This window comes from Arvicola amphibius, chromosome 5 (genome assembly GCF_903992535.2).
Source record: "Arvicola amphibius chromosome 5, mArvAmp1.2, whole genome shotgun sequence".
Lineage (NCBI taxonomy): Eukaryota > Metazoa > Chordata > Mammalia > Rodentia > Cricetidae > Arvicola > Arvicola amphibius.
In genome coordinates this window covers 101,286,924-101,311,748 of record NC_052051.1, presented here as the reverse complement: position 1 = coordinate 101,311,748, position 24,825 = coordinate 101,286,924, and the positions used below count along the sequence as shown (strand labels likewise).

General features: G+C 39.7%; 1 protein-coding gene across 1 annotated transcript in view; it reads right to left on the bottom strand.

The window, feature by feature from the left end:
• Window positions 1–24,825, bottom strand: part of Dtna (dystrobrevin alpha) — a 266,220-nt gene that overhangs the window by 60,132 nt on the left and 181,263 nt on the right. Inside the window, exons 6-8 of the mRNA XM_038329659.1 lie at window positions 11,772–11,857; window positions 4,748–4,902; window positions 1,269–1,374 (exon numbers count right to left, since the gene is read on the bottom strand). Of these exons, the coding sequence (XP_038185587.1) occupies window positions 1,269–1,374; window positions 4,748–4,902; window positions 11,772–11,857 (347 nt within the window). The remainder of the gene's footprint in view (window positions 1–1,268; window positions 1,375–4,747; window positions 4,903–11,771; window positions 11,858–24,825) is intronic.

Genomic DNA, 24,825 nt, shown 5'->3' with positions numbered 1-24,825 from the left:
GGAATGCTGACTGGAGCTTTGAACCCATCCTAGGCCACACACAGTAGACACTCTCTGGCTCTTGCATCTATGTGATTCTTAGTAATTGCAAAGGAACTAATAAATTCATTCTTTAAGCTTTGTACAAAAGCAAAATAGATAAACGTATAACCCTGAGAGATGTCAGAGTCAGGTGTTAACTATTTCAAATGAGAATTTAAAACGAAGCCAACTTTAATCCCTATCAATTATTAAAACAATACATAGACATGGGGTAGATTATTTTCTATTCAGACTGGAGAAATTTTCAGTTTGACAATAAAACTATAAACATTAGTTAGAGGCTTTAGTCTGATCCATGTGTCAATTTCCTTAAACCTGTCCTAGGTTGTATTTTATATTTAAATCTGGGTATGTCAGTTGTAAACAGCTCTTGGATTAGAAGCTGAGCTACTTTGGAAAAGAAACAAGCAGTGAAGATTAACATCTCTTTTGTCTTTAACATAAATCTGCTTAGTGGACGTGTGTAACCTTGAACACATGCTGTAAGGTGAGCCAGTTGCTATCATTTATTGCTTTCATTTACTTTCTTGCCATTTCTTTCCCCTATCCCTGGCTGATTGCTTTGGAAAAAATGGTCGATGTCATAGATCCCAACAAGGGAAATTCACCTCTAAAACAAATCCTAGAAAATGTTTAAAAATTTAAGAATGTTTTCTTTTCTTTCTTTTTAATTTTTACCTTATGTGCATTGGTATTTTGACTGCATGTATGTCTGAGTGAGGGTGTCAGGTCTCCTTGGAACTGAGCTTACCGACAGTTGCTATGTGGATGCTGGGGACTGACTCCAAGTCCTCTGGAAGAGAAGCCAGTACTCTTAACTGCTGAGCCGTCTCTCCAGTTCCCTGAAAATGTCCTTTATTGGGATCTTTCTACTGAACACAGATAGTTTGTAACTGAGGTTAGAATACAGCTGAAGTGGTTTTTTTGTTTGTTTCTGTTTGCTTGTTTTTGATCTTTTTTGCATTATCCTCCTAACTTTGTAGTATTTAAGGTTTGATGGGTCAGGATGTAGGTTGGTTAAATGATTTACTAAACAAATTTCCCTAAAACTGTCATGGACTTCATGACTATAAACTTGGGTCTAAGTTACCGATTTTCTACCGTGGACTTCATGACTATAGACTTGGGTCTGAGTTACCGATTTACTATCGTGGACTTCATTACTATGAACTTGGTGGTCTAAGTTACCAATTTACTACTGTTTTGGCGCAGCAGTAACTACTCACCATTTTCTACGTTTGCCAGTCGGTGCAGAAGAGGCAGCCAGACCAGGCACTGTGGAGGAGGGTCTGACATGAGCGTGTCCAAGAAGCCATTTAAGGTGACCTTTTTCTGCATCAGAAGAAGAAAAATCGTACAAGTGTAGGTCAGAGAATAACCTGATTTCATATACTGGCCACATGTCATTTGACAAAGAAAGAAAGCATCCAGTTAGCTCCTTATCCAGGGAGGAACAGAACTTGCCACGGCTGCCATTGCACTCGTTTAGAACTGAGGACATCCACTGCTTCTTGTGTCCAAATGTGCACGAGACCAGAACTCTGCACCAGGCCTGAGTCAGGAGACAACCAGAAGAGTCTGAGCCTCCCTCTCAGAGATAAGGGACAGTGTGAAAACGGGCTGAGATCTGCACAGATGCTAACTCAGAAGAGCCTCATGACACCAGGCTGTATGGAGTTGGGCTGTTTGGAAATGATTTCCCTTCAGGGTTTCCTTAATTGCTTACACACTGAATATTTAGTTGCTGATGTATTCACATCTCTGCTCTGCTAGAATTCAAAAATAGCAGAAATCACATTGTCAAATTCTAAAATTATTTTATTTGAAAATTTAAACCAAGATATATAAATGGATAGGCCCATAATAGTTTTAATAATGAATCCCAAAGAGGTATACTGTTTTCAAGGCCCATATCTTGGGTTAAACCTTGTGTTTCACTAATAACTGACTCTGGATTGACATTTTTTTTTCTTGTCTTAGTCACTGCACATGAATCTACTGATGTTTTAATTATCATCTGTTGCCTCAGTCAGCATCCCACCAGCCTCTCCAGCTGAGGCATGACAGGGTCTCTGGTCCCAAGGCCCCGGCTCTGCCATAGCTGATATATGTAGGTTTAAATTGACTCTCTATCATTCTATTTATCTATAAGACTCAGAAGTCAAAGGCTGGGGTAGAAACTCAGAGAGGCTGAGGAGCAACTAGGTGAACCTCTTCCCTCATCCCAGAACCAAGAGGAAACCCAAAATCTCGTTCTCATCTTTTCTTCCAATGCATTTTCTCTAGATTGGTGACTTCTCTATGGTCAATTCTGGTCAGCTAGTCACTGACTCTGCCCCCTGGTTCAAGGTATAACTAACTTTACTGGGCAGTCTCAGGAGTATTAAGAGTGTGATCAAAATATCCCACAACACTGGATCCCTTGACTAATCTCTTACTATAGGAATTGACAGTTTTAGTTTTTCTTCATAACATTAACTAGTTTAAGCTTTCTATTGGGATGATATGTATATTGTTGTTAAGATATATATTTTATGAAGTATCAGTAAGGAGTTGGTAGTTTTAAAAGATATCAGAATTTATATGTCTAAAAGTAAAATTTCCTTCAAAGTTATCACTCTATATTGTATGGACTTTTCCCTAGAGAACTATTTCAAAGACATTTGGAATTCCAGTCATTTATTTATTTATTTATTTATTTATTTATTTATTTATTTCTTATGTGTATGGGTGCTTTGACTACATGTATGTCCGTGTGCATACCCATGAGTGGCTGGTACCCATAAAGGCTAGAAGGGGAAATCAGATCTCCTGGGTCTGCAGCTACAGGCAGCTGGGAGCCTTTATGTGGGTGTTGGAAATTGTGCTGGGCTTTGAATACAGGTCCCCTGCAAGAGTAACAAGTGCTCTTAACTACTGAGCCATCTCTCTAGTGCACCTGCTCCCTGACCCTGAATTTCAGCCTTTTAAATTGTGGCTATAGAAACATTAAATCAAAAAATAAATTTGCATTTGTTTTTTTCATGTGTCACTTTCTAAATTTTTCAGATGACCTTATCCACTTTAGTTTCTCAATCATATTGGCTAAATTACAATTGATCCTGCAATTTTTAAGATATTACTATAATTTAGATGAGTATAAATTTCTCATCATTAAGAATAAACAAACAAACAAACAAATAATGCTGTCACGGGACAAGCTTTAGGATATTTTAGAAGCAATTTTTAGTATGAGAACATCTTAATGACAGTTTTTGAATATATAGTCTTTTTATGTCTGAAGGTCGGGTAGAGAAAGTCAAACACTGTGTCTCAGATGCTCATCTCAGAGTAAACAGTATTTCTCTAGAGACTTGGAGTGGGAGGAAGACAAGGACAAGGAGGAAAAGGGATGGAGAAACAATGGACAATGGTCACCAGAATGGAGCTAGAAGAAATACCAAGTCCAAAATTCAGTCAATGAGAGGAGAATGCACTGACTCAGGGCAGAGGTGGAGGAATGTACAAGAGCACCTAAGACCTGAATTCAGAGGTCGGGTCCTGAAAATTTCATAGATTTCCTGGTCTGGATGGCACAGGAACAGGTCACTATCTAGTGCAGCCTGCCATGCACAACTTCATGAAGCAGGGTCAGGGTCTAGTGCAGCCTGCCATGCATGTCTTCATGGAGCAGGGTCAGCGTCTAGTGCAGCCTGCCATGCATGACTTCATGGAGCAGGGTCAGCGTCTAGTGCAGCCTGCCATGCATGTCTTCATAGAGCAGGGTCAGCGTCTAGTGCAGCCTGCCATGCATACCTTCATGGAGCAGGGTCAGCGTCTAGTACAGCCTGCCACGCACGACTTCATGGAGCAGGGTCAGGATCTAGTGCAGCCTGCCATGCATGTCTTCATAGAGCAGGGTCAGCGTCTAGTGCAGCCTGCCATGCATGACTTCATGGAGCAGGGTCAGTCAGCATGTAGTGCAGTCTGCTATACATGTCTTCATGGAGCAGGGTTAGGGTCTAGTGCAGCCTGCCATGCATGCCAGCATGCATCAGGAGGTTAGTTATATTTCTACAGATGCATGATAAGAGTGACACTTGCTGGAGTTTCAACTTTGCAGACGGCCGAATAAATGTAGACAGATGATGTCACTAGCTGGGTGAGCAGTGTGGTTGTCCAGCAGCTGCTGTGCACACTTCTTTCATTTTTAAACTCTGTTTTATATTGTAATTCAACAGACCGCTTGAGAAAGCATGCCTCGTTAGTTTAGACTGTACAATTATAAACAATATTATGGGTGTGAGTTTAGAAACTACCACTGTACGGTATTGGGGAATGAACATATGGTTTTTCCATAGAGGAATAGACTGGAGATGCAGTAAACTAAGTGCCTTCCCTTGTAATAGGGTCAGTTGAAAAATTAAATTAGACAGTAGACATAGTTAGCATGATGTTTGCCTTTTGGCCAGTGAGCACTAGTAATTATTACTATTCAGGTATAAGTATCTGTATCATATATATATATATATCACATATAACATGCATATATATATATACACATATCTACATATATATGTTAGTTGCTGAATCAAAGACCATTTGTCAAAGGTTAGAAAAATATAGCCCAGGCTACTGTCAGGAGGAGGAAATTGGGCATCCGAGCATAGAAGTCACATACAGAAAGGGAATAACAGTGTGAGGAAGTGGTTCTTAAGAATGTTACCTGTTGGGAGAAGCAGGATCTGGCTGACTGTTCCGTATAGCCAAATGAAGGACCTTCAAAGACGGCTGTGGGAAGTTTGAGAACTTCCCGAAGGAACTGGTCGTATCTTCCGTACACCATCACCCCACTGGAGTCGGAGATCATTGAGAAAATATCTGATGGGAAGAAAGGATGAAGGTGTTTACCACATACACATCTGGAGCGTCAGGTCAACATCTCTCATAGAAATAATGCAAGACAAGTGTACTATTTATGAAAACATAACATGAAACTTGATTTTTCTGCTGAGGTGGTCTCAGCATGATAGCCAGTGTTTTCTTCCTCTTGTGTTGTTTCAAGACAGGGTCTTGCCATATGTCTGGTGTCTTTTTGAAGATGGGTTGTAATTTGAGTAATATTAACATATTTGATAAGACAGGGGACCTGATTCTGTCCTGAGGGTCAATTATCAACTCACAGAAAACGCTGCTAAGATAAATTTTGTATAAGTGATCCATGCTGCTGTGGTTTGAGCATGAAATGTTGCCCGTAGGCTCATGTGTTCCAACACGTGGCCCTTATCTGCCATGGGGTGGTGCTGTTTGGGAAGGCGGGGAACACTCAGGAGGTGGAGTCATGCTGGAGTAGGCAGGCTTTGAGGTTCTGTTTTCTGTCCCCACTTTCTGTTCTTTCTCTGCTGCTGGACTGCTGATGCTGGAACAGGCTAGCCCCTTGCTCCTACTACTGTCTATTTTCTACCGTAACATCTGGATCTCTCAGGAACTAAGAGCCAAAATAAATCCCTTTCCCCCTTAAGTTGTTTCAGTCAAGACATTTCTATCATGGCAACAGAAAAGTAAGACAAAATTGCCAACCTCTTAGGAAACAGAATAAAATTATACTCATGGAATTAGGAGAGGTATGCGTATCATTTATCTGATTGGCAATTATTTATTCATTTGTACCATTATCAAAATTTTAGGGTTTGATTTAGTGTTTTTGAAAAATCAAGGGTACAATAGAGATACGGATGAAAAGAAAAAAAAGCCAACAGTTGAGTAAGTTCCTACAGAGGCAGAAAACCTTGGCAGGCCACACTGTCCACAGGATGGAGGGCATGTGACTTATCGGGAAGGGTCTTTGTGTGGTGGAGAGGAGCCCGGTCTTCCAGATGATCTCTGAGGTAAAGTCAGGGTTTCAGACTATTCCCCAGAGTGCCTCTGGCTTCACTGAACTGTGAGCTCCATTCTGCCGTGATATGAGCTTAATGAACACAAACAGCTCAATTCCCAAGGTGCTTCCTAATCTCCCCTGGGAATTACCAGAATGGAAGGACTTGCCATCAGTTTATCTAATGCTAATTAGACATCACTCAGCCAGTGTAGCTGCTGCAACAAAATACAGTAAATTCAACGTGTTATCTCTGTTCACTTTGAGTTTAGTTTTTTCAAGGTCAGAATGTAGCCGAGGCTATTGCAAGCTGAGGCTAGCACATTTACACTGTAATTCTGCATCACACATTACAACCTTTTACTGGGCTATGGTTTTTAGGATGCGAATCAACTCTCTTCATTTGAGATCTTCCTGATGAAAATGACATCTTACAATTGGTATCAATGGTGATATTGTAGATATTCTGAGGTTAATATTCAAAATGTGCAAGGAGCTCAAATAACTCAACAGTAAGAAAAAAAATCTGACCAAAAATGGGCAGAGGATCCAAGGAGATATTTCCTGAAGGAAGGCATACTAACTGGTTAGAGTTTATAAAATGTTCAGTGTCAAGGATCATCTAGCAAAGGCAAATGAAAGCCATGGCCAGGTACGATCTCTATTGAAAAAGAAAACAAAAAAGACAGTACACACAAAAATGAGTGTGGGAGAGAACCTGGAGAAAAGAGGATAGCTGCAAAGAGCTGTGGAAATGAAACATCAGCCATCATGGAGGCAGATATCCCAGTTGGAAACAGGAGAATCACTACACGATCCAGCAATTCTATTCCTGGGTCTGCATCTAACGGTATGTGTAAGTGAAACTAGTTTGGTGTTGAAATGTCTGTGCTCCCATGTTTATGACAACACCCCTACAACTGTGGAGATGTGCAATCAACCTAAGTGTCTACTAGCTCATAAATGCAAGAGTGGCACATCCCCCGTGGAGTGTTGCTCAGCCATTGGAGGAGGAAATCCTGCCATCTGCAAGAATACTGATGGGCTCAGGGAGCAATCTGTTAAGTGAAATAAGCCACACACAGAGACAAATATTACATGTTCAGACACATATGGAATAGAAAGATGTTGATTTCAGAAGTAGAGTGTAGAATGGTTATTACCAGAGCCTGGAGTGCTTAAAAGACAGGCAGGGTTTCGAACATGTTGTCAAAGAATATATAGTTCTAGCTAAGGAGCAAGTTGTAGAGAGAGCCGTCACAGAAGGGTGGCAAGGTAATGAAATATGTGTAGTACAGCTGATGGATGCAAGTATTCTCATCACAAAGTACCGTATAAAATGGTGCATATGCTAATCAGATGGATTTAACCACTTCACAGTGTATTTGCAGGCAAAATATATTATAAGTAATTAATTTTATGTTAATTAAAAATCAATTTCAACAAAAGTGTTGTCTTCATATCTCTGCAATGTTGTGTGTTTTCAGGGATTTATCTCAGGCTCTAGTCAAGCTGTCCGAGAATAAATAAGTCGAAATGAATCTGCCAGCAGAAAAATATGTTGATTAATTCTATATGTAGATGTTGAAACATCCCAATGGACTGGGAAAAAAGAAAACTTGGGAAAATCAGACTGACTTTCCACAGGGACTGCCGTTTTGCTTGCCTTGGGGAAGATGGGCTGGTTCCAACAGGGTCACCCTGTGTCTCTGAGAGACTCTGATTTTCCAAGCCAGGGTTTCTTTTGACATGTTGCCTGGGCTTTTCAAATCACTAACTGAAAGAATTCAGGCAACCTTTTTGTTCTGGTTTGAATGTGAACCAACCCCTCCCCTCTTTCTCATTTTTGAATATTGACATGCAGCTGTTAGTTCTGGGGTGGGAGGCATGGTCTGCAGGCACAGCCTAAAGGATAACCCACCTCTGGTTCCACTGCTGGCTCCTCATGCCTCCTGATCTACCACACTATAAACAAGGCACCTCACACGCTCACGGCTATAGACAGAAGCCTGTTCTGCCACCATGCCTTCTTCAGTGTAGTGGACTGCTTTCTCTGAACTGTAAGCCCAAGTAAATCATTCCCCCATAAGTGTCTGGGCACATTGTGAAGTATTTGGGCACAGTAAAAGTTAATGGATTTAATCTTTAGCTACAGCAAAAGCAGAAATACCCATAGTACCTTCCACACACTCCATACTAAAATAAACTTCTTTTGTGTTGAGGAAGGTCATCTAAGAGCCCAAGTAAGTATGGACAACAGGGATTATCTGGAAGTGGTTATGGATGGCTTACTCAGGTCTTCAGAAAGAAATGAAGGAACTCTAAAGTTGGTGTAAAAACAATACATGGCTGCATCTTAGTTTTGGGCTCCATGAGTAGGCTTATATATAAAAAGGATTATTTCAAGGGGTTAATCAGCTAATAGATGTAAAGCATTCAGAATATCATTTCACATGTGGGACACAGTGTATACATTTTAGATACTTTCATTCTGTATTTTTTTCTGTTGCTGACATCATTCATTCATATGAAATCTCCCGTGGGAATTTTCCTTGTGACTCCAGATCATATTATAACCGTCTTTGTGTCTCCTACAGTACCATAACATGAATGTTCATTCAGCTACAATAACGGTGTATTTTCATGCAAAATATATTATAAGTAATTAATTTTATGTTAATTAAAAAAATTCAATTTCAACCAAAGTGTTGTCTTCATATTTGCAATCTTGTTTGCTTACAGGGCTTTATCCCAGGCTCTAGTCAAACTGTTCAAGAATAAATAAATCGAAACAAATCTGCCAGCAGAAGAATATGCTGATTAATTCTATATATAAATGTTGAAACATTCCAATGGGACTGGGAGAAAAGAAAACTTGGGAAAATCAGACTGGCTTTTATATGGAGACTGTCATCTTGCCTTGGGGAAGATGGGCTGGTTCTAACAGGCTAACCCTGTGTCTCTGCAAGACTAAATGAGTAGCAGTGTGGCGAATCAATGAGGATATGGGAAACCAGATGCAGATCTTGCCTTCTGGGAGGCTTGGTAGATTGAGAAAAGCTTGAAGGATGCCTCAGAGGCCATCACAGATGGTAACACCATGGTGTGATGCTGGAAGAAGAGGGTGGATGTGATGCAGAGGGAAGAGCTGGTCAGGGCAAAGTGTAAAGGTCACTGAGCAGTCATCACAGAGGAGAGGGAATTGGCTCAAGGAAACACATCAGAAAAAAGGGAGTGCAAACACAATGCTCTCAAGGAGCTTTGAGTGGCCTGGGATGGGTTACAGGTACCAGGGTACTGTGGATGGTGACATCAGATACAAGATGCCTTGAAACTTTTACTATGGAATTCAAATTGTGTCTGGAAGATATCAAGGGAGATGATGAGGGGTTTAAAGTCAGTGAGTTAGAGGCGCAACCCTGGAGGTATTTGCAGAGGCAGAGTAATCCATTTAGAGCCAACACAAGGTAGTGTGGGTCTTCTGAACTAAAGAAAAACAGTACCCAGACATTATAGACAAAGTAAGACATCCCAGGCTTATGGCATTGGACTTGGAACTCCTTAAGACCTGGATTGTTGGGGTGGAAGAGTTGGCTGGGTTGGTACAGTGTTCAACTTGCATCCATGAGACCTGAATTTGCACCTGGAAATGCTGTGTGTGGGGGTGGATGGACCTTTGCAACTCACTTGCAAAGGACCCTTGCAACTCACTTGCCAGCCAGTCTAGTTTAATTGGTGAGCTCCAGGCCAATAAAAAACCCTGTCTCAAAGGAAATAGACAAAATTCCTCCACATGACATCTAAGGTTGTTTACTATCAGGCTTGCATCAAATCATACTTGCACACAGATGGGAGTATGCATATATGCATACAATGCATACACATGCTTGTATGCAGACACACATGGACACTTAAGAAAAAAAGCAATCAACAGGAAGAGACAAGTGTTCCATCCCATAAAAGCAGTTAATTAAAAGATGAGAACAATTAAACAGAAAAGGAGGTCACTTTATTTTATAGTGCTCTGCCATATGCCCACAGAAAGTGCCCTTCTTTCCATAGCTGTACCAATGGTGTCACCAGGAGTAACATGGTGAACACCATGCATATTGGTTGGTGGTGGCCCCAAGTAGTTGTAAAATGGAGTTAGCATTCCCTTTACTGCATTTTAAGCATTTAACAAAACTTGCTTCATTTTTCTGTTAACTGTACTCAAGCTGCTAGTTGCTTTGCCTAGCAAACATGCATTTGATGTATATTTTCACATTTTTATTGTATATGTGCATTCATGCATGCATGCATGCATATATGTCTTGCATGTGTGTAGAGATGAGGATAAATCCTAGGAACTGGTTCTCTTCATCCACTTTGTGCAATCCTGGGATTTAATTTAGATCTTCAGGCCTATGTGCAATCACCTCTGACCACTTTCCTTTCAAATCTGATCCTGCCTTAAAGGACGAGTGGCTCCGCCCAGCCCAGGGTCTGGAGATGAGTGACTCTGTCAGAGTTTCCTTTTCCCAACAATTGCCTGAGTGACTGCTCTGAGATGGGCAAGAAGCCCGCACAGGCCAGAGAGTGGCGGGAGATTGCTGAGATGGCTGCCCCCAATAGAGGGCAACTCTGACTCAGGAGAGGTGAGCAGAAGCGCCTGGTACTCCAGGACAAGGACGCGCTGGCTTCAGAGAAGGCTCAGAGGCTCTGCATCTTTAGAAAAGTGGCTTTCACCAGTTTGGCTCAAACTTACTCTAATATAGGCCTCTTTCATTATGTGTCTATGAACACAGCTTTGAATGAGTATATGAAGATGCTTTTGAGGATTTGAATGTTTGAGGCCTTTCTCTACCACTCTCGGCTGACTGATATGAAGGCAGCAGCTCTGGGTTTCCACTCTCATTTGTTCATTTTGTTAAATTTTCTTTTCTTAGCCCATTCATGAAGGAAATACCTCCTAGATACTTCTGAAGCCACTTAGAAGGTGAGGAGAATGTCACTGGTTCCTGGAACTTCTAATTTATTGTCTCCCAGCCAAACAATGAAGTAGATAGTTTCAATTTCTTTATTTCCTCATCCAACCGAAGAGAAACGAACTGGCCCCAGGATCTGGGTGGGCGCCTCTGAATTCTGGCTGCACTGGCTACTCAATGAAAGAAATCATGGGTGTGAAGGGAGCTGATGCCACCTCAGCCTTCCCATGCTGTCATTAGCCTGGTTACCCAGTGAGAAAACATTCAGACAATGTGTCTGCTAGATTCCCAAGGAGCAAAGGGCTGTCCCTCTTTTCCTCACTCCCTTTCGACTACTCAGAATCTAACAAGCAGAAAGGGAGGGCGGGACTCTATGGTTGACAGAGCAGGAGGCACCCTCCAGGTTTAATAACCATCCCCATTACAATGTGGAAGGAAACTAAGGACTAGAGACGTGAAACCACATCGTAGTGTAACTTAGCAAATAAATGGCATGGCTGGACTCACAGCCTGGATTATCAACGCCAGTGGTCATGTTCTTTCTAACACAGCACAACATGCCAAATTCACAATAGTTAGGGTAAGAGACAGGGTGAAATCACAATACCAACATCATTTTAAATTAGTGAAAATTGAATGCTTTAGTAGCAGAAAGACTCTAGTTGGAGATACTCGGGCAGTTAAAAATAATGATAATTCAAAAGTAGAGGGGAATATTCATTTCATTAAGATTTACCTAATGTGAAAATATTTTTATTATAGAATTTAAAGGCCAAAGAAGGCTGCATTTGAGACAGCTCCACAGAACAAGGGAAGGCAGAGACAGACAGGGGACATGGCAAGACTAAGAGAGAGGATGTAGATACACAACAGAGACAAGCAAGGAGGTAGGGGTGGGGGCAACTTACATCTTAACTTGTCCATGATCTTCCCTCCACACAATGTGGCCAAAGCCATTTTGACAGCAAATACTGAGATTTTACCATGGCCTTCCCTGTTTAGTGATAGGAGAAAAAAAATGGTGTTATTTAGGATACTTCCAATAAAGAATGTTGACATTTTCTACTCTGTAGAAATGGTAGGATACATGGCTGCATACATTATGTGGACACATTTTAGAAAGGGTTGTGAATACAATTCCATACACATCGCTGAGAGACTGTCTATTTGATGCTTTTGTTTTTCAAGAGACATCAGAATCTCTTACTTTATTCATTGAATATGTCACTTGCTCAAAACATAGGCTGGTAGCCAGAGAAATATGCCCTAGATAGCTGTGGGTTTAAACAGCAGATCATGCTTTTTTCTTTGGCTTTCATGAAATAATTTTATGCATGATTCCAGTCTCTATAATTTATTCAAACAGACTTCAGAAATTTCATATTTTATTTCCTTAGAGAATTTTAAAATTTTTAGTTAGGTTAACTATGTGGACTTTTTTATTACAAGTTCAATTTATTTTTTATGGTATCTTGACAATTCTATTTTAGTTTTTATTGGAAATATTCTTCTCTTATACGATACATCCAGAGCACAGATTCCCCTCCCAATATTTCCCCTAGCTTCTCCCAACCCTCCCTTGTCCCTAGATCCACTCCCCTGCCATTTCCATTCAGAAAAGAGCAGACCCCCAAGAGACAATTTAAAGAACACATTCTTTTCAACTATCATTTTCTGAACACAAACCAATTGCTTCTGTGTGATATGTTTACTTTAAAAAGACAGCTAACATTTTAAGGGGTCAGAAGGCAGGAGCTTGGTTGTAGAGCTGTCTCAGTGATGTGCTTGCTATGGATGCATGAGAACCTGAGCTTGGATCCCCAACACCCACATAAAGTCTGGCAAATGGTGGCAAATACTTGTAACATCACTACTGAAGAAGCACAGTCAGACAGATCATTGACCAGCCTAGCTAAATCAATGAGCTCTAGGATCAATGAGAGAACCAGTCTCAAAAAATAGATCGCTATATGCCTTATGAACACACGTTCAGGGTTTCTCAGTTAAAGTACTTGTAAACAGAATCCAGGAACACATCCAAAAGATTTTCCACCATGATCAAGCAGGCTTCATCCCAGCAATGCAGGGACGATCCAACATACACAAATTGATAAATGTAATCTACCTCATACACAAACTGAAATATAAAAATATCTCATCTAATTAGATGCAGAAAGGCCTTTGACAAAAGTCTAACACTCCTTTATAATAAAAGTCCTGGAGAGAGAGTAGGGATACAAGAAATAAACCTCAATATAACAAAGGCAATACACAGCAAGTCCACTGCCAACAGAAATAGAGAAATTTGAAACATTTCCACTAAAATCACTGAACAAGATAAGGATGCCCATTCTCTCCATACCTATTCAATATAGTACTTGAAGTCCTAGCTAGAGCAAAAAGACAACTGAAAAAGACCAAGAGGATACAAATAAGAAAGGAAGGAGAAAAATATTCCTACTTGCAGATGATACGGTTTTGTATTTAAGACTCTTGCAGGAAATTTCTATAGTTGATAAATACTTTTTAGCAAAGTATATGAAACCAACACATGAAATCAGCAACGTTCTTATCTATAAATGACAAACAGACTGAGAAACAAACTATGAAAACAGTAACTCTTACTATAGTTTCAAAAATATCTTGGGGCCAGGCATGGTGGCCTTTAATTCCAGCTCTCTGGAACCAGAGGCAGGGGGAGTCTCTGTGACTTTGAAGCCAGCCTGGACTACAGAGTGAGTTCCAGGACAGTTAGAGCTGTTACATAGAGAAACCCTGTCTTGAAAAAAAAAAAACCTAAAACAAAACAAAACAAAAATCTTTGAATAAGTTTAACTAAGGGTGTGACAAACTTGTATAATAAAAGCTTTAAGAAAAGATTTTATAGCTTTTGTAAAGCAAAAGACATGGTCAAGACACAAAACAGCATCCTACAAAATGGGAAAAGATCTTCATCAACTCCACATAAGACAGAGGTCTGATCTCCAAAATATACAAAGAACTCAAGAAGTTGGTCATCAAAAACAAATAATCCAAAAAAAATGGGGGTACGGACCTAAACAGAGAATTCTCAACAGAGGAATCTAAAATGGCTGAAAAACAATTAAAGAAATGTTTAACATCCTTAGTCATCAGAGAAATTCAAATCAAAACAACTCTGAGATTCCATCTTACACCTGTAAGAATGACCAAGATCAAAAACACTGATGACAACTTATGCTGGAGAGGTTGTGGGGCAAAGGGAACACTTCTGCATTGCTGGTGGGAGTGTAAGCTGGTACAGTTGCTTTGGATATCAATATGGTGATTTCTCAGGAAATTAGGAAACAACCTTCCTAAACCCAGTAATACCACTTTTGGGTATATACCCAAAGGATGCTCATTGTATCACAAGGACATGTGCTCAACTATGTTCATAGCAGCATTGTTTGTCATAGCCAGAACCTGGAAACAGCCTAACTGCTCCTTGACCAAATAATGGATAAGAAAAATGTGGTATATTTACACAATAGAGCACTAAATAGCAGAAAAAAATAATGACATCTTGAAATTTGTAGGAAAATGGATGGAGATGGAAAACATTATATTGAGTGAGGTAACCCAGACCCAGAAAGACAAATATCATATGTGCTCACTCATAAGTAGTTTTAAATCATAAAGCAAAGAAAACCAGCCTACAAATTAAAATCTCAGAGAACCTAGACAACAGTGAGGACCCTAAGAGAGATACACATAGATCTAATTTACATGGGAAGTAGAAAAAGACAAGATCTCCTGAGTAAATTGGGATCATGGGGACCATGGGAGAGGGTTTCAGGGGAGGGAAGAGGAAAATAGGGGAGCAGAGAAAAAAGGTATAGCTTAATAAAAATCAATATAAAGAAAAGCTTTTTATAATAAAAGCTTTAGGAATTAGTAAAAGAAAGAAATTCCTAAAGAAAGAAATTGAAGTAGACTAGCTAAAGCAATCCTGAAAGAGAGTGCTTTGTGTATCAAAGCTCAAGAGGCAGAAACTGGCAGAAAACTGGCTTAATTTACACTTGATTTTGTTCTTAAGGTTCTGACAACTTGGGAACAGCTTTAAGTGCACAATCTATACAGTTAATATAGGTTATAAAATATGCTGAACCAGAGAATACTGACAGTTTACTGTACAAGAGCCTTACCAGTTAGTGCTGTGGACCATTTCTACCAAAAGGAAATGTACTTGTTTTTATCCTGTTAGACTTGTTTTTGTCCTGTTAGACTTGTTTTCATCCTGTTAGACTTGTTTTTGTCCTGTTAGACTTGTTTTCATCCTGATGTTGATCCCCCCCATATGTTAATTTGAGTTGACCTATAATGTTGCTGTTGCTATGATTCCCTGTTATGTAATCCTGAGACCCTATAAATGCTTGCTGGAAAAATAATAAAAAAAAAAATAAAGGAACCACTGGGGGTGTCACCATCCCAGATTTCACCCTGTACTACAGAGTTATAGTCAAAAATCAGTACTGCATAAAAACTTGATCAATGGAACAGAACTTGAGATACAAGCATAACTACATAGCTACAGACACTTGAGTTTTAAAAAGAAGCCAAAAGCTCACCACGACCAGCTGGACTGGGACTGAACGAGCATGTGATCAGACCAGACTCTCTGAATGTGGCTGACAATGAGGGCTGACTGAGAAGTCGGTGATAATGGCACTGGGTTTTGATTCTATTGCATATACTGACTTTTTTGGAGCCTAGTCTGCTTGGATGCACAGCTTCCTATACCTGGATGGAAGGGGGAGGGCCTTGGATTTCCCACAGGACAGGGCACCCTGACTTCTCTTAGGACTGGAGAGGGAGGAGGGAGGGGGGAGTGGGAGGGAAATTGGAGGAGGTGGAAAATTTTAATAAATAAATAAATTAATTAATTAAAAAAAGAAGCCAAAATACACACTGAAGAAAAGATAGCATCTTCAACAAATAGTGCTGGTCAAACTGGATGTGTGCACATAGAAGAATACTAATAGATCCCTTTTTATCTTCCTGAACAAAAACTCAGCTCCAAATAAATCAAGGATCCTGACATAAGACCAAATTCCCTGAACCTTAAAGAAAAAAGAGCAGGGAATTGACTCGATCTACATGGGCACAGAGGATGTCTTTCTGACCAGGACCTCAAAAGCACAATCACAAAGACCAATACTAGTAGATGGGTCCTCACGGAGCTAAAAAGTTTCTGTATAGCAAAGGGCACAACCATTCAAGCAAAGCACAATCCTACAGAATTGGGAAAAAAGCTATACATCTGGTAGAGGGTGTGTTTCTAGAATACACAAAGAACTAAAAAAAAATCAAAACTCAAAAACTAAAACCTAAAAACAAAACCTGAATATCAGGAAAACAATACAATTAAAAAATGGGTACTGTGCTAAATCGAGTTCTCATTTCTCAAAAGATGAAACACAAATTGCTAACATTTAAAAATTTTCAACATTCTTAGTCACCAGAAAAATGAAAATTAAAACTATTTTTGAGATTTCATTTTATACTAACGAAAATGGCCAAGATCAATTTGACAAATGTTGGCACATACTGGCGAGGGTGTGGGGAAAGGAGAACACTTACTCACTGCTACTAGGAGGGAGACTGGTACAGTACATGAAAATCTGCATGCAAGTTCCTCAAATAGCTGAAAAGAAATCTAACACAAAATTCAGATGTACCACTGTTGGACAAATATCCAAAGGACTATGTCACTGCAGAGATATTTGCTTGTCTATGTTTATTGCTGCTCTATTCATAATAGCCAGAAATTGGAAACAGCCTAGATGTCCATCGGTTGACAAATGGATAATGACAATGTGCTTAGATTTACACAATGGAATATCATTCAACCATTAAGAAAAATAAAATTATCCAAGAACACATAAAAAAATCACCCACCATGATCAAGTTGGCTTCATTGTAGAGATGCAGGGGTGGTTTAACACATGAAAATCTATTAATGAAATCTACAATATAAAGAAACTGAAAGAAAAAACCATATGATCATCTCATTAGATGCTGAAAAAGCATTTGATAAACCCAACACCCCTTCATGATAAAAGTCTTGGAGAGATCAGGGATACAGGAATGCATCTAAACATAATAAAAGCAATAAACAGAAAGCTGACAACCAACATCAAATTTAATGGAGAGAATCTCAAAGCGATTCCACTAAAATCAGGAACAAGACATCGCTGTTTATTCTTTCCATATCTATTCAACATAGTACTCAAAGTTCTAGCTAGAGCAAGAAGACAACAAAGGAGCTCAAGGAGATACAAATCGGAAAAGAAGAAGTCAAACTTTAACTATTTGCTGATGAAATGATACTAAACATAAGTGACCCTAAAATTTCTTCCAGGGAACTCCTACAGCTGATAAACACCTTCAGTAGTGTGACAGGATACAAGATCAATTAACAAAATCAGTAGCCATTCTATATATAAATGATAAAGAGGCTGAGAAAGAAATCTGAGAAATATCACCTTTACAATAGCCATAAATAACATAAAGTCTTGGGAGGTAATTATAACCAAAGAAGTGGGACATGAACTTTAAGTCTTTGAAGAAGATATCAGAAATGGAAAGATCTCCCATGTTCTTGGATAGGTAGGATCATAATAATAAAAATGGCAATCCTACCAAAAGCAATTTACAGATTCAGTGAAATTCCCATCAAAATCCAAGTAAAACTTCCTAGACCTCGAAAGAACAATACTCAACTTCACAAGAAAAAAAAAAAAACAACCCAGGATAGCCAAAACAATCCTGTACAATATAGGAACTTCCGGAGGCATCATAATCCCTGACCCTTGACATTAAGCTCTATTATTGAGCTACAGTAATGAAAACAGCTTGGTATTGACATAAGAACAGACAGATGGACCAATGGAATGAAATTGAAAACTCTGATATTAATCCACATACCTATGAACATCTGATTTTTGACAAAGAAGCTAAAATTATACAGTGGAAACAGAAAGTATCTTCAATAAATGGTCCTGGCATAACTGGATATCAACATGTAGAAGCATGCAAATAGGTCTGTATCTATTCCCATGCACAAAACTCAAGTCCAAATGGATCAAAGACCTCAACACAAATTCACCCACATTGAACCTCATAGAAGAGAAAGTGGGAAGTAGCCTTGAAGGCATGGTCAGAGGAGACCACTTCCTAAATATAACACTAGTAGCACAGACCTTGAGAGCAACAATAAATAAATGGGACCTCCTGAAACTGAAAAGTTTCTGTAAGGCAAAGTACATGGTCAACAAGACAAAACAGCAGCCTACTGAATGAAAAAAATCTTCACCAACACCACATCAAACAGAGGACTGATCTCCAAAATGTTATAAGGAACTCAAGAAACTAGACATCAAAATACCAAAGAATGCAATTAAAAACTGGGTGGAGATCTAAACAGAGATTTCACAACAGAAGAATCTTAAATGGTTCTCCCTAGCCCTTTAATGGCTCCCTCAATGAAGATATCTTTTTCTTTCTCTCCCTCACTAGCCTTCTCCTTTTTTGAACATCCCATTCCTTCATGTTCTCCTTTTCCATCCTCTTCTCCCCTCCCCTCTCCTTCCCTTCCACCCTCATTTCTCCCCCCTCCTAATTTTCTCAGGAGGTGTTGTTTGTTTGGACTTTCCAGGGAATCAATATATGTATCTCTTAGGGTTCTCCTGTTATCTAACTTCTCTGGGATCATGGACTATACATTGGTTATCTTTTGATTTAAGTCTAAAATCCACTTATGAGTGACTACCTAGCATGTTTGTCTATCTGGGTCCGGGTTACCTCACTCAGGATGGTACTAGAGAAATTCCCAGGAATCCACAAGGATGGCCCCAATTAAGACTCTAAGCGACAGTGGAGAGAAAGCCTAAACTGACCTTCCCCTGTGATCAGCTTGATGACTACCTTAATTGTCATCATAGAACCTTCAACCAGCAACTGGGAGTGGGAGGAAGGGAGGGGAGAAAGTGGGAAATGGGAATAATATATAAAATGAGAAAAAATGTTTTTAAAAATAAATTAATTAAAATGAAATAAAAAAGAAAAATGATAAAAACATAAAATTTATAAGTTGTTAATGGATGCCTCATTCATCTTCAGTAAGGCATCCTGAAGACATATATTGCATGTTTTTCTTACATAAACATGTTAGTTTTTAAACTTTCAATATGTGCACTGCAATCTGAATAACCAGAGGTTAGGTACCTTGTAAGGGGCAGGGGAGGAGGGGCTCTCCTAAGGGAGGGAACTTAGAATATAGTGTGAAAGAGACATAAAGGGAAGACATAGGCATAGACTAAGAGGACTAAATGGGGGGAGGAGTGAGAGAGCAGGGTAAAGGGGAGAATATGCAGAGGGACAATGAACACTAAAGACCTTTAGAAAAACCACATGGAAACCCAGCACTGTGGAAGATCCCTAAGTTATATATGAAAGGAAGTTAAATGGAGTCACCATATCATGGGGAAGACAATGCCCAAAGTAGACATTATATGATATAAAGTGAAACCTCTAATACCAAGAATAAGTAACATCTTGTTAAGCTGTTGGCCTAAGGAGTCTCACAGATCCTACCCAACACTAGAGGTTATTGCAATGCTTTTGGTTACCCTCAACAACTTAACAGTAAGGCCCTATTGCTGAAGATACCATTTATACATATAATTGAGCTTGTGCCCAACTGGAAGTGTCATGGTCCTGGACTTTACTCTGCATGCTATGATCATCATCCTCACACAACCAGGAACTCTGTGACCTACAGCAGCACATGCCTGCAGGATACATGGTGCATTAGTGGCACCAATGTGTGGGAGTAACCAATCAGTTTTTGATTGGATTAAAGGTCCACTCCATAAGATGAAACCAACTCCTGACACTGTTAAAGTAGCCAAGAACTTAAAACTAGATTCATTGTGAGCCCTAGGGGAAAATTTACTAGTATTATTCTGCTAAAGGAACACAGCAATAAAATGACTCTCAATGACCTAATGCTATCTAATGAATGTGCCACTCAACCCTCTTGAAGCAGATGGTAATTATCAGAGACCCACCACTGGGCTATGTGCATAGAGTGAGAGTTGGGCGCACTTGACCCTAGATGGGATCTCTTTATCAACCCCCCCATGCAGTGTCAGGGATCTCTGTGGAAGACGAGGCAGAAAGACTGTAAGCCAGAGGTGGTAGTTGACCCCCAGGAAAACGTGTCACTCAAACACAACAGGTCTGATGCAAAATGAACACTCAGAGATGGTGACAGCATACACAAGACCCACACAAGTATAAACCAGACAAAATTCCAGCGCAGAGGAGGGAAAGAAAGCACGAAGTTCTACTCCTAAGAAGCTATTTACAGTTGCTACCCCCTGGGGAAGAAAATGATGTATTTTTCAATGGCGTGTTCTTTGTATATGATTTACACTTCAGGGTAGGCCATGTGATCAGGATTAGTTAGTCAATATCAACAGACTCCATGGCTTTTGTGTGCTTTTGTTTTGTTTTGGAATTTTGCTACTTTTTTTTTGAGAGAGAAAGAACATCAAGTCAGGTGTACAGGAAAGTAGGAAGGATCTGGAAAGAATTGAGGAAGGGGAAAGAATGTGAGAAAAATACTGTATGAAATAAATTTTTAAAAAGTCAGTAAATACAAAGAATTTTTCAAAAAAATGTGGAGAGAAAGACCCTTAATATTAATCTCTAACTTACACACTTTCCTTCCTTCTTTCTTCCTTCCTTCCTTCCTTCCTTCCTTCCTTCCTTTCTTTCTTTCTTTCTTTCTTTCTTTCTTTCTTTCTTTCTTTCTTTCTTTCTTTTTTTCTTTCTCTCTCTCTCTCCCTCATACACATGCACACACATATACACATATACACTAACACATGTACATATACACATACTCATTCATACATATACACACATATACACCCACATAAACATTCACAGACATACACACATATACACACATACACAGACATACACACATATACACACACAGACACACACAGATACTTACATGACATGTACACATGGCCCTGACATATATAAAAGTAGGAGTTCTGTTTGGACAGTTCAATTTCTTCCAAAACTAACAGACACTGCCAAATCATTGATTTAGGGAGTATAATGAGCATGTCATTCATAAAATACATAAGGAGATACGGAGAATAGTGTTTCACTGAAACAATATATCATCTAGAATAAATTGTCAATTCTTTATATGCCAAGAATCATAAGAAAAATCACATTATATATTTATGGCTATGAGGACAGAACAGAGCTGGCTGTGCCTGAGAGCACTGTATGCATCCTGGCATGTGTCCAGTATGTGTCCTGGCATGTGTCCAGCATGCGTCCTGACACATGTGTCCTGGCATGTGTTATGGCATGTACATTAGAACCCAACTTCAGGGACAGTAATTAAAGAGATTAAAGCTTTTCTTTGTGAATTCAAGCTTTGAGCACAAATGATTCCTCACTAGTGTGAAAGGCACAGAAAAATGCCCTAAAGAAATTACAATTAGTGTGTTAATTCTTATTAGATAATAATTTATTTTTACAATAAAACAGTAGAATCACCCTTGTAATGTTTTCCTTTTCATAAACAGAGGCCACAGCACACACTGCATACTTGCTCACATTTCTCCACTGTTGTCTTTAAGCACAACAGAAATATTCTGGTTTGATATCAGTTATCCCAGACTTCTGTCTTTTGTAAAATGTTCTTTTTCTGTTACAGTTTAATGTCAAAATAGCCTATCAAATTGCTCTCTTAGTACTTAATGCCCATATTTCTGAGAGTTGGCTAAGTCTGAGACAAATAATCGAGGGTGCAATCTGAAATTGCTTCATAAATTCATGTTTTTTTTTTTAAATACTTTGCTTTCCTTGACTCTTGGCTGGCACTCTCTGGAATCATGCAAGTTTTCCTAAACAGTGGGAAGAGGAGGGTACATACATACCCCCAGTCTAAAAATATATATGGGTAACTGGGGAATCTGTATTAAAACTATGAATTGATGTTAAAGTTGACTTTATTATAATAGAAAATAAGCAAGTGTTTTCCCCTGGGCTGGGCTTTCCACGACTTTACCTAGAGACCACATGACTGGCTCCGGCTAGGATGTTATTTTTAGGGGAAGCTCCTGGCAAGGAAGACTTGCTTCTGAGAAGAAGGAAAACAACAAACAGAGCTTAGCAAATCTCACTGCCAGTGTGAGCTCGGCACAGAGCGTTCACTTTCTCCACCTTGCCAAGGGAGTTTCCTGTCTGAAGTTATGGAATCCCAGGCCAGATTGCACCTTAAGTGAGCTCTGGATTCTGACAAATGCTTCTCTCGGATAGCCAGAAAACATTATCCTTCCTTTAGGAGTTCTGAAACCAGAAAGGTTTGTTTGACCACACATCTTATGCATGGCATGTCATCTTGTTTTTTCTCATTATTTTCTGTCTCCAGCTATTAAAGCACACATAGGAAACTCTTAGTATGCTAGCTAAACTAGTGAATGTATAAATGAAAAACAATCTTCTGACTGACAGTGTTAGAGTAAAAATTAAGTGACTGACTTTATACCCCTTAATTCCTTAAATTTGGAAGTGATGGCATCTATATTTTTTGGAGGCTAGTGCAAGTATTAGTGTATGAGCAAACCCTCTGACTGGCCATGGCATCTCTCTGGACCAAATAAAACACCAGGGAAATCCTTCTCCTGATCCTGAGCAATGTGCATTTTCCAGGAGTTCTCCAGCTGGGGTGGGGCCAATGACTGTGACTCCTTTACTCCCTTGGGATTCTATCTCCTATTCAAAGGTAAGTTTGACAAAAGATGAGGGGGAGTAAGGTCTTTAAGTTTATTTACTACTGTAAATATTCTTTGGAAAGTGACTTTATTGTAGTTTAAATAAAAGATTTTCAATGTTAAAAAAACAGTGGTAGTTAACTGGAGGAGAACACTCCACAGCTGTCTTGAACTTAGCATGTGCTAAGAAAAAAAAAACATTATTCAAGACTCCTAGTCATGGTGATAATGATAGTAGAAGAAACAAGGAACATGTGGGTGCATGTCACTCCTTTGTGCTTCCTCTGCTGTCACATGTCCTTGCAGTCTCACTAGTAAATGACAACTTTTTTTTTGCAGGCACACAGAGAATTGGTTGTGTACTTTGTAGCATATTTGCAGTATACATCAGAATCATTTTTAAAATTCAAATGGCAGAAGCGTTTGACAGAATTTCAGGATAACTTTACATCCTAGCAGTTGAGGGTCCCCTAATTCTTTCCTTAAAGCACCCAGGGTTCAGCACTGGTCATAGCTGTTTGGTAGATTCTGCAAGGTATGGCATGTGACACAGAGCAAATCTTGCCAGGATTCAGTACTCTCTACATAAGATCACCATATGATGGGTGGTCCTGCATAGTGGCCACAAAACCGACTGCTGCTGTCATGCTCAGCATGACAGGTATTTCTTTCCCACGCGCTCTGCCAGGATAGCTGGAAAAGCTACATGTGTGAGCATTATCCTAGTATTCTGAAACACACAGGCTAAGTCTGAGAGGGGGAAAGTACATGAATTTTCACATTTAAAATATGAAATAGGAAATATAAAGATAGATTAATTGAAATCAATTCCTATAAAAAAGGATCATTATCTTCCATTCATACCATTTCCTGTCACGTGAAATTATTTAGTCTCTGAGTGTCTCAGCAGCATCACCTCCTCCCTCTGGAACATTGTGATGACAGTGCCAAACCCGTGCCATTGCTGCCCCACAGTGAACGCTGGGTGGATCTTACCTGTTTCTGCAGCTATTACATTGTCAGCTATATCTGGTTGGGAATTGCTCCCTATAGGCTCATGTGTTTGGATATTTGATCGCCAGCTGGGGGTGTTGTATAGGAATGGAAGGTGATGCCTGGTTGGAGCAAGGGAAGGCAGGCCTTGACGATTAGGATCATCCTTGCTTCCAGAGCTCTCCCTGCTTCTGGGGAGTACCATCTCTCCAGCTGTGCTGCAAACTCCTGCAGTTGCTGACAGAGCAGCCCTGTCTACCACAATGGATGCTGTCTCCTAAAGGTGTGAGTCAAGATAAACCCCTTGTACTCGGAGGTTGCTTCTATCCAGATGCGTTGTCACCAGATGAGAAGAGTAACCCATATGTTATCATCCGAGAGTCTGCATTAAAAATGAAGCTTGCTGTTTGCAAACTGGAAATGCCATTCCCTGTGATATTGGTCACTGCCATACTATGGCTTTTGAGTGGCCAGATGTGTATGAGAATGAAAAAACAAGGTCACTGTCTTCATATAACTAACTTTGTGAGGTAGCATCTTAAGGGGAAAGATACGACTGGATTGAAAGCTAAGAATATTATAACTGACTCGCTATTAGTATTTTTCAGGGAAAGTAGGAAGAAAAGAGTAACATATTGAAGCACCAAGGGAAAAAAACCCACAAGAATCCATTATCAGCAGCCAGGAACACATGGTATATATGGTATAAACTTGAGGCTAATAGTTTCTGGAGGAGGGCATGGCAATTATAGATTAAGTCTAAAAAGAAAGGATGAAAGATGAACATGTGAGCTAAGAGAGGCCAGTCTGTGATTTTGCTCCACTCGTCCTCATGTTGTGTGGTTATCTATAAGAAGAATGAGTTATAGTTCCACTCTGTAGTATCTTGTGAGAGATGACCAATGAATAGTTAAACACGCTCTATCAGAGAGCAGAGGGATCTTGTGTAACAGAGGCCCGGAGAACGATGATCAACTTGACTGGAAAGGCAAAGGGCTGCACAGAGCCAGTGACCCCCCAAAAGGCCAGACCCCTTAGACATCTAAGAATTGTTTTCATCTTACAACTTTTGGCCACATTAGTTCCCTTTTGCTTTACTATATCCTTGTATAAAAATATAACAGCAGCAGGAAATCTC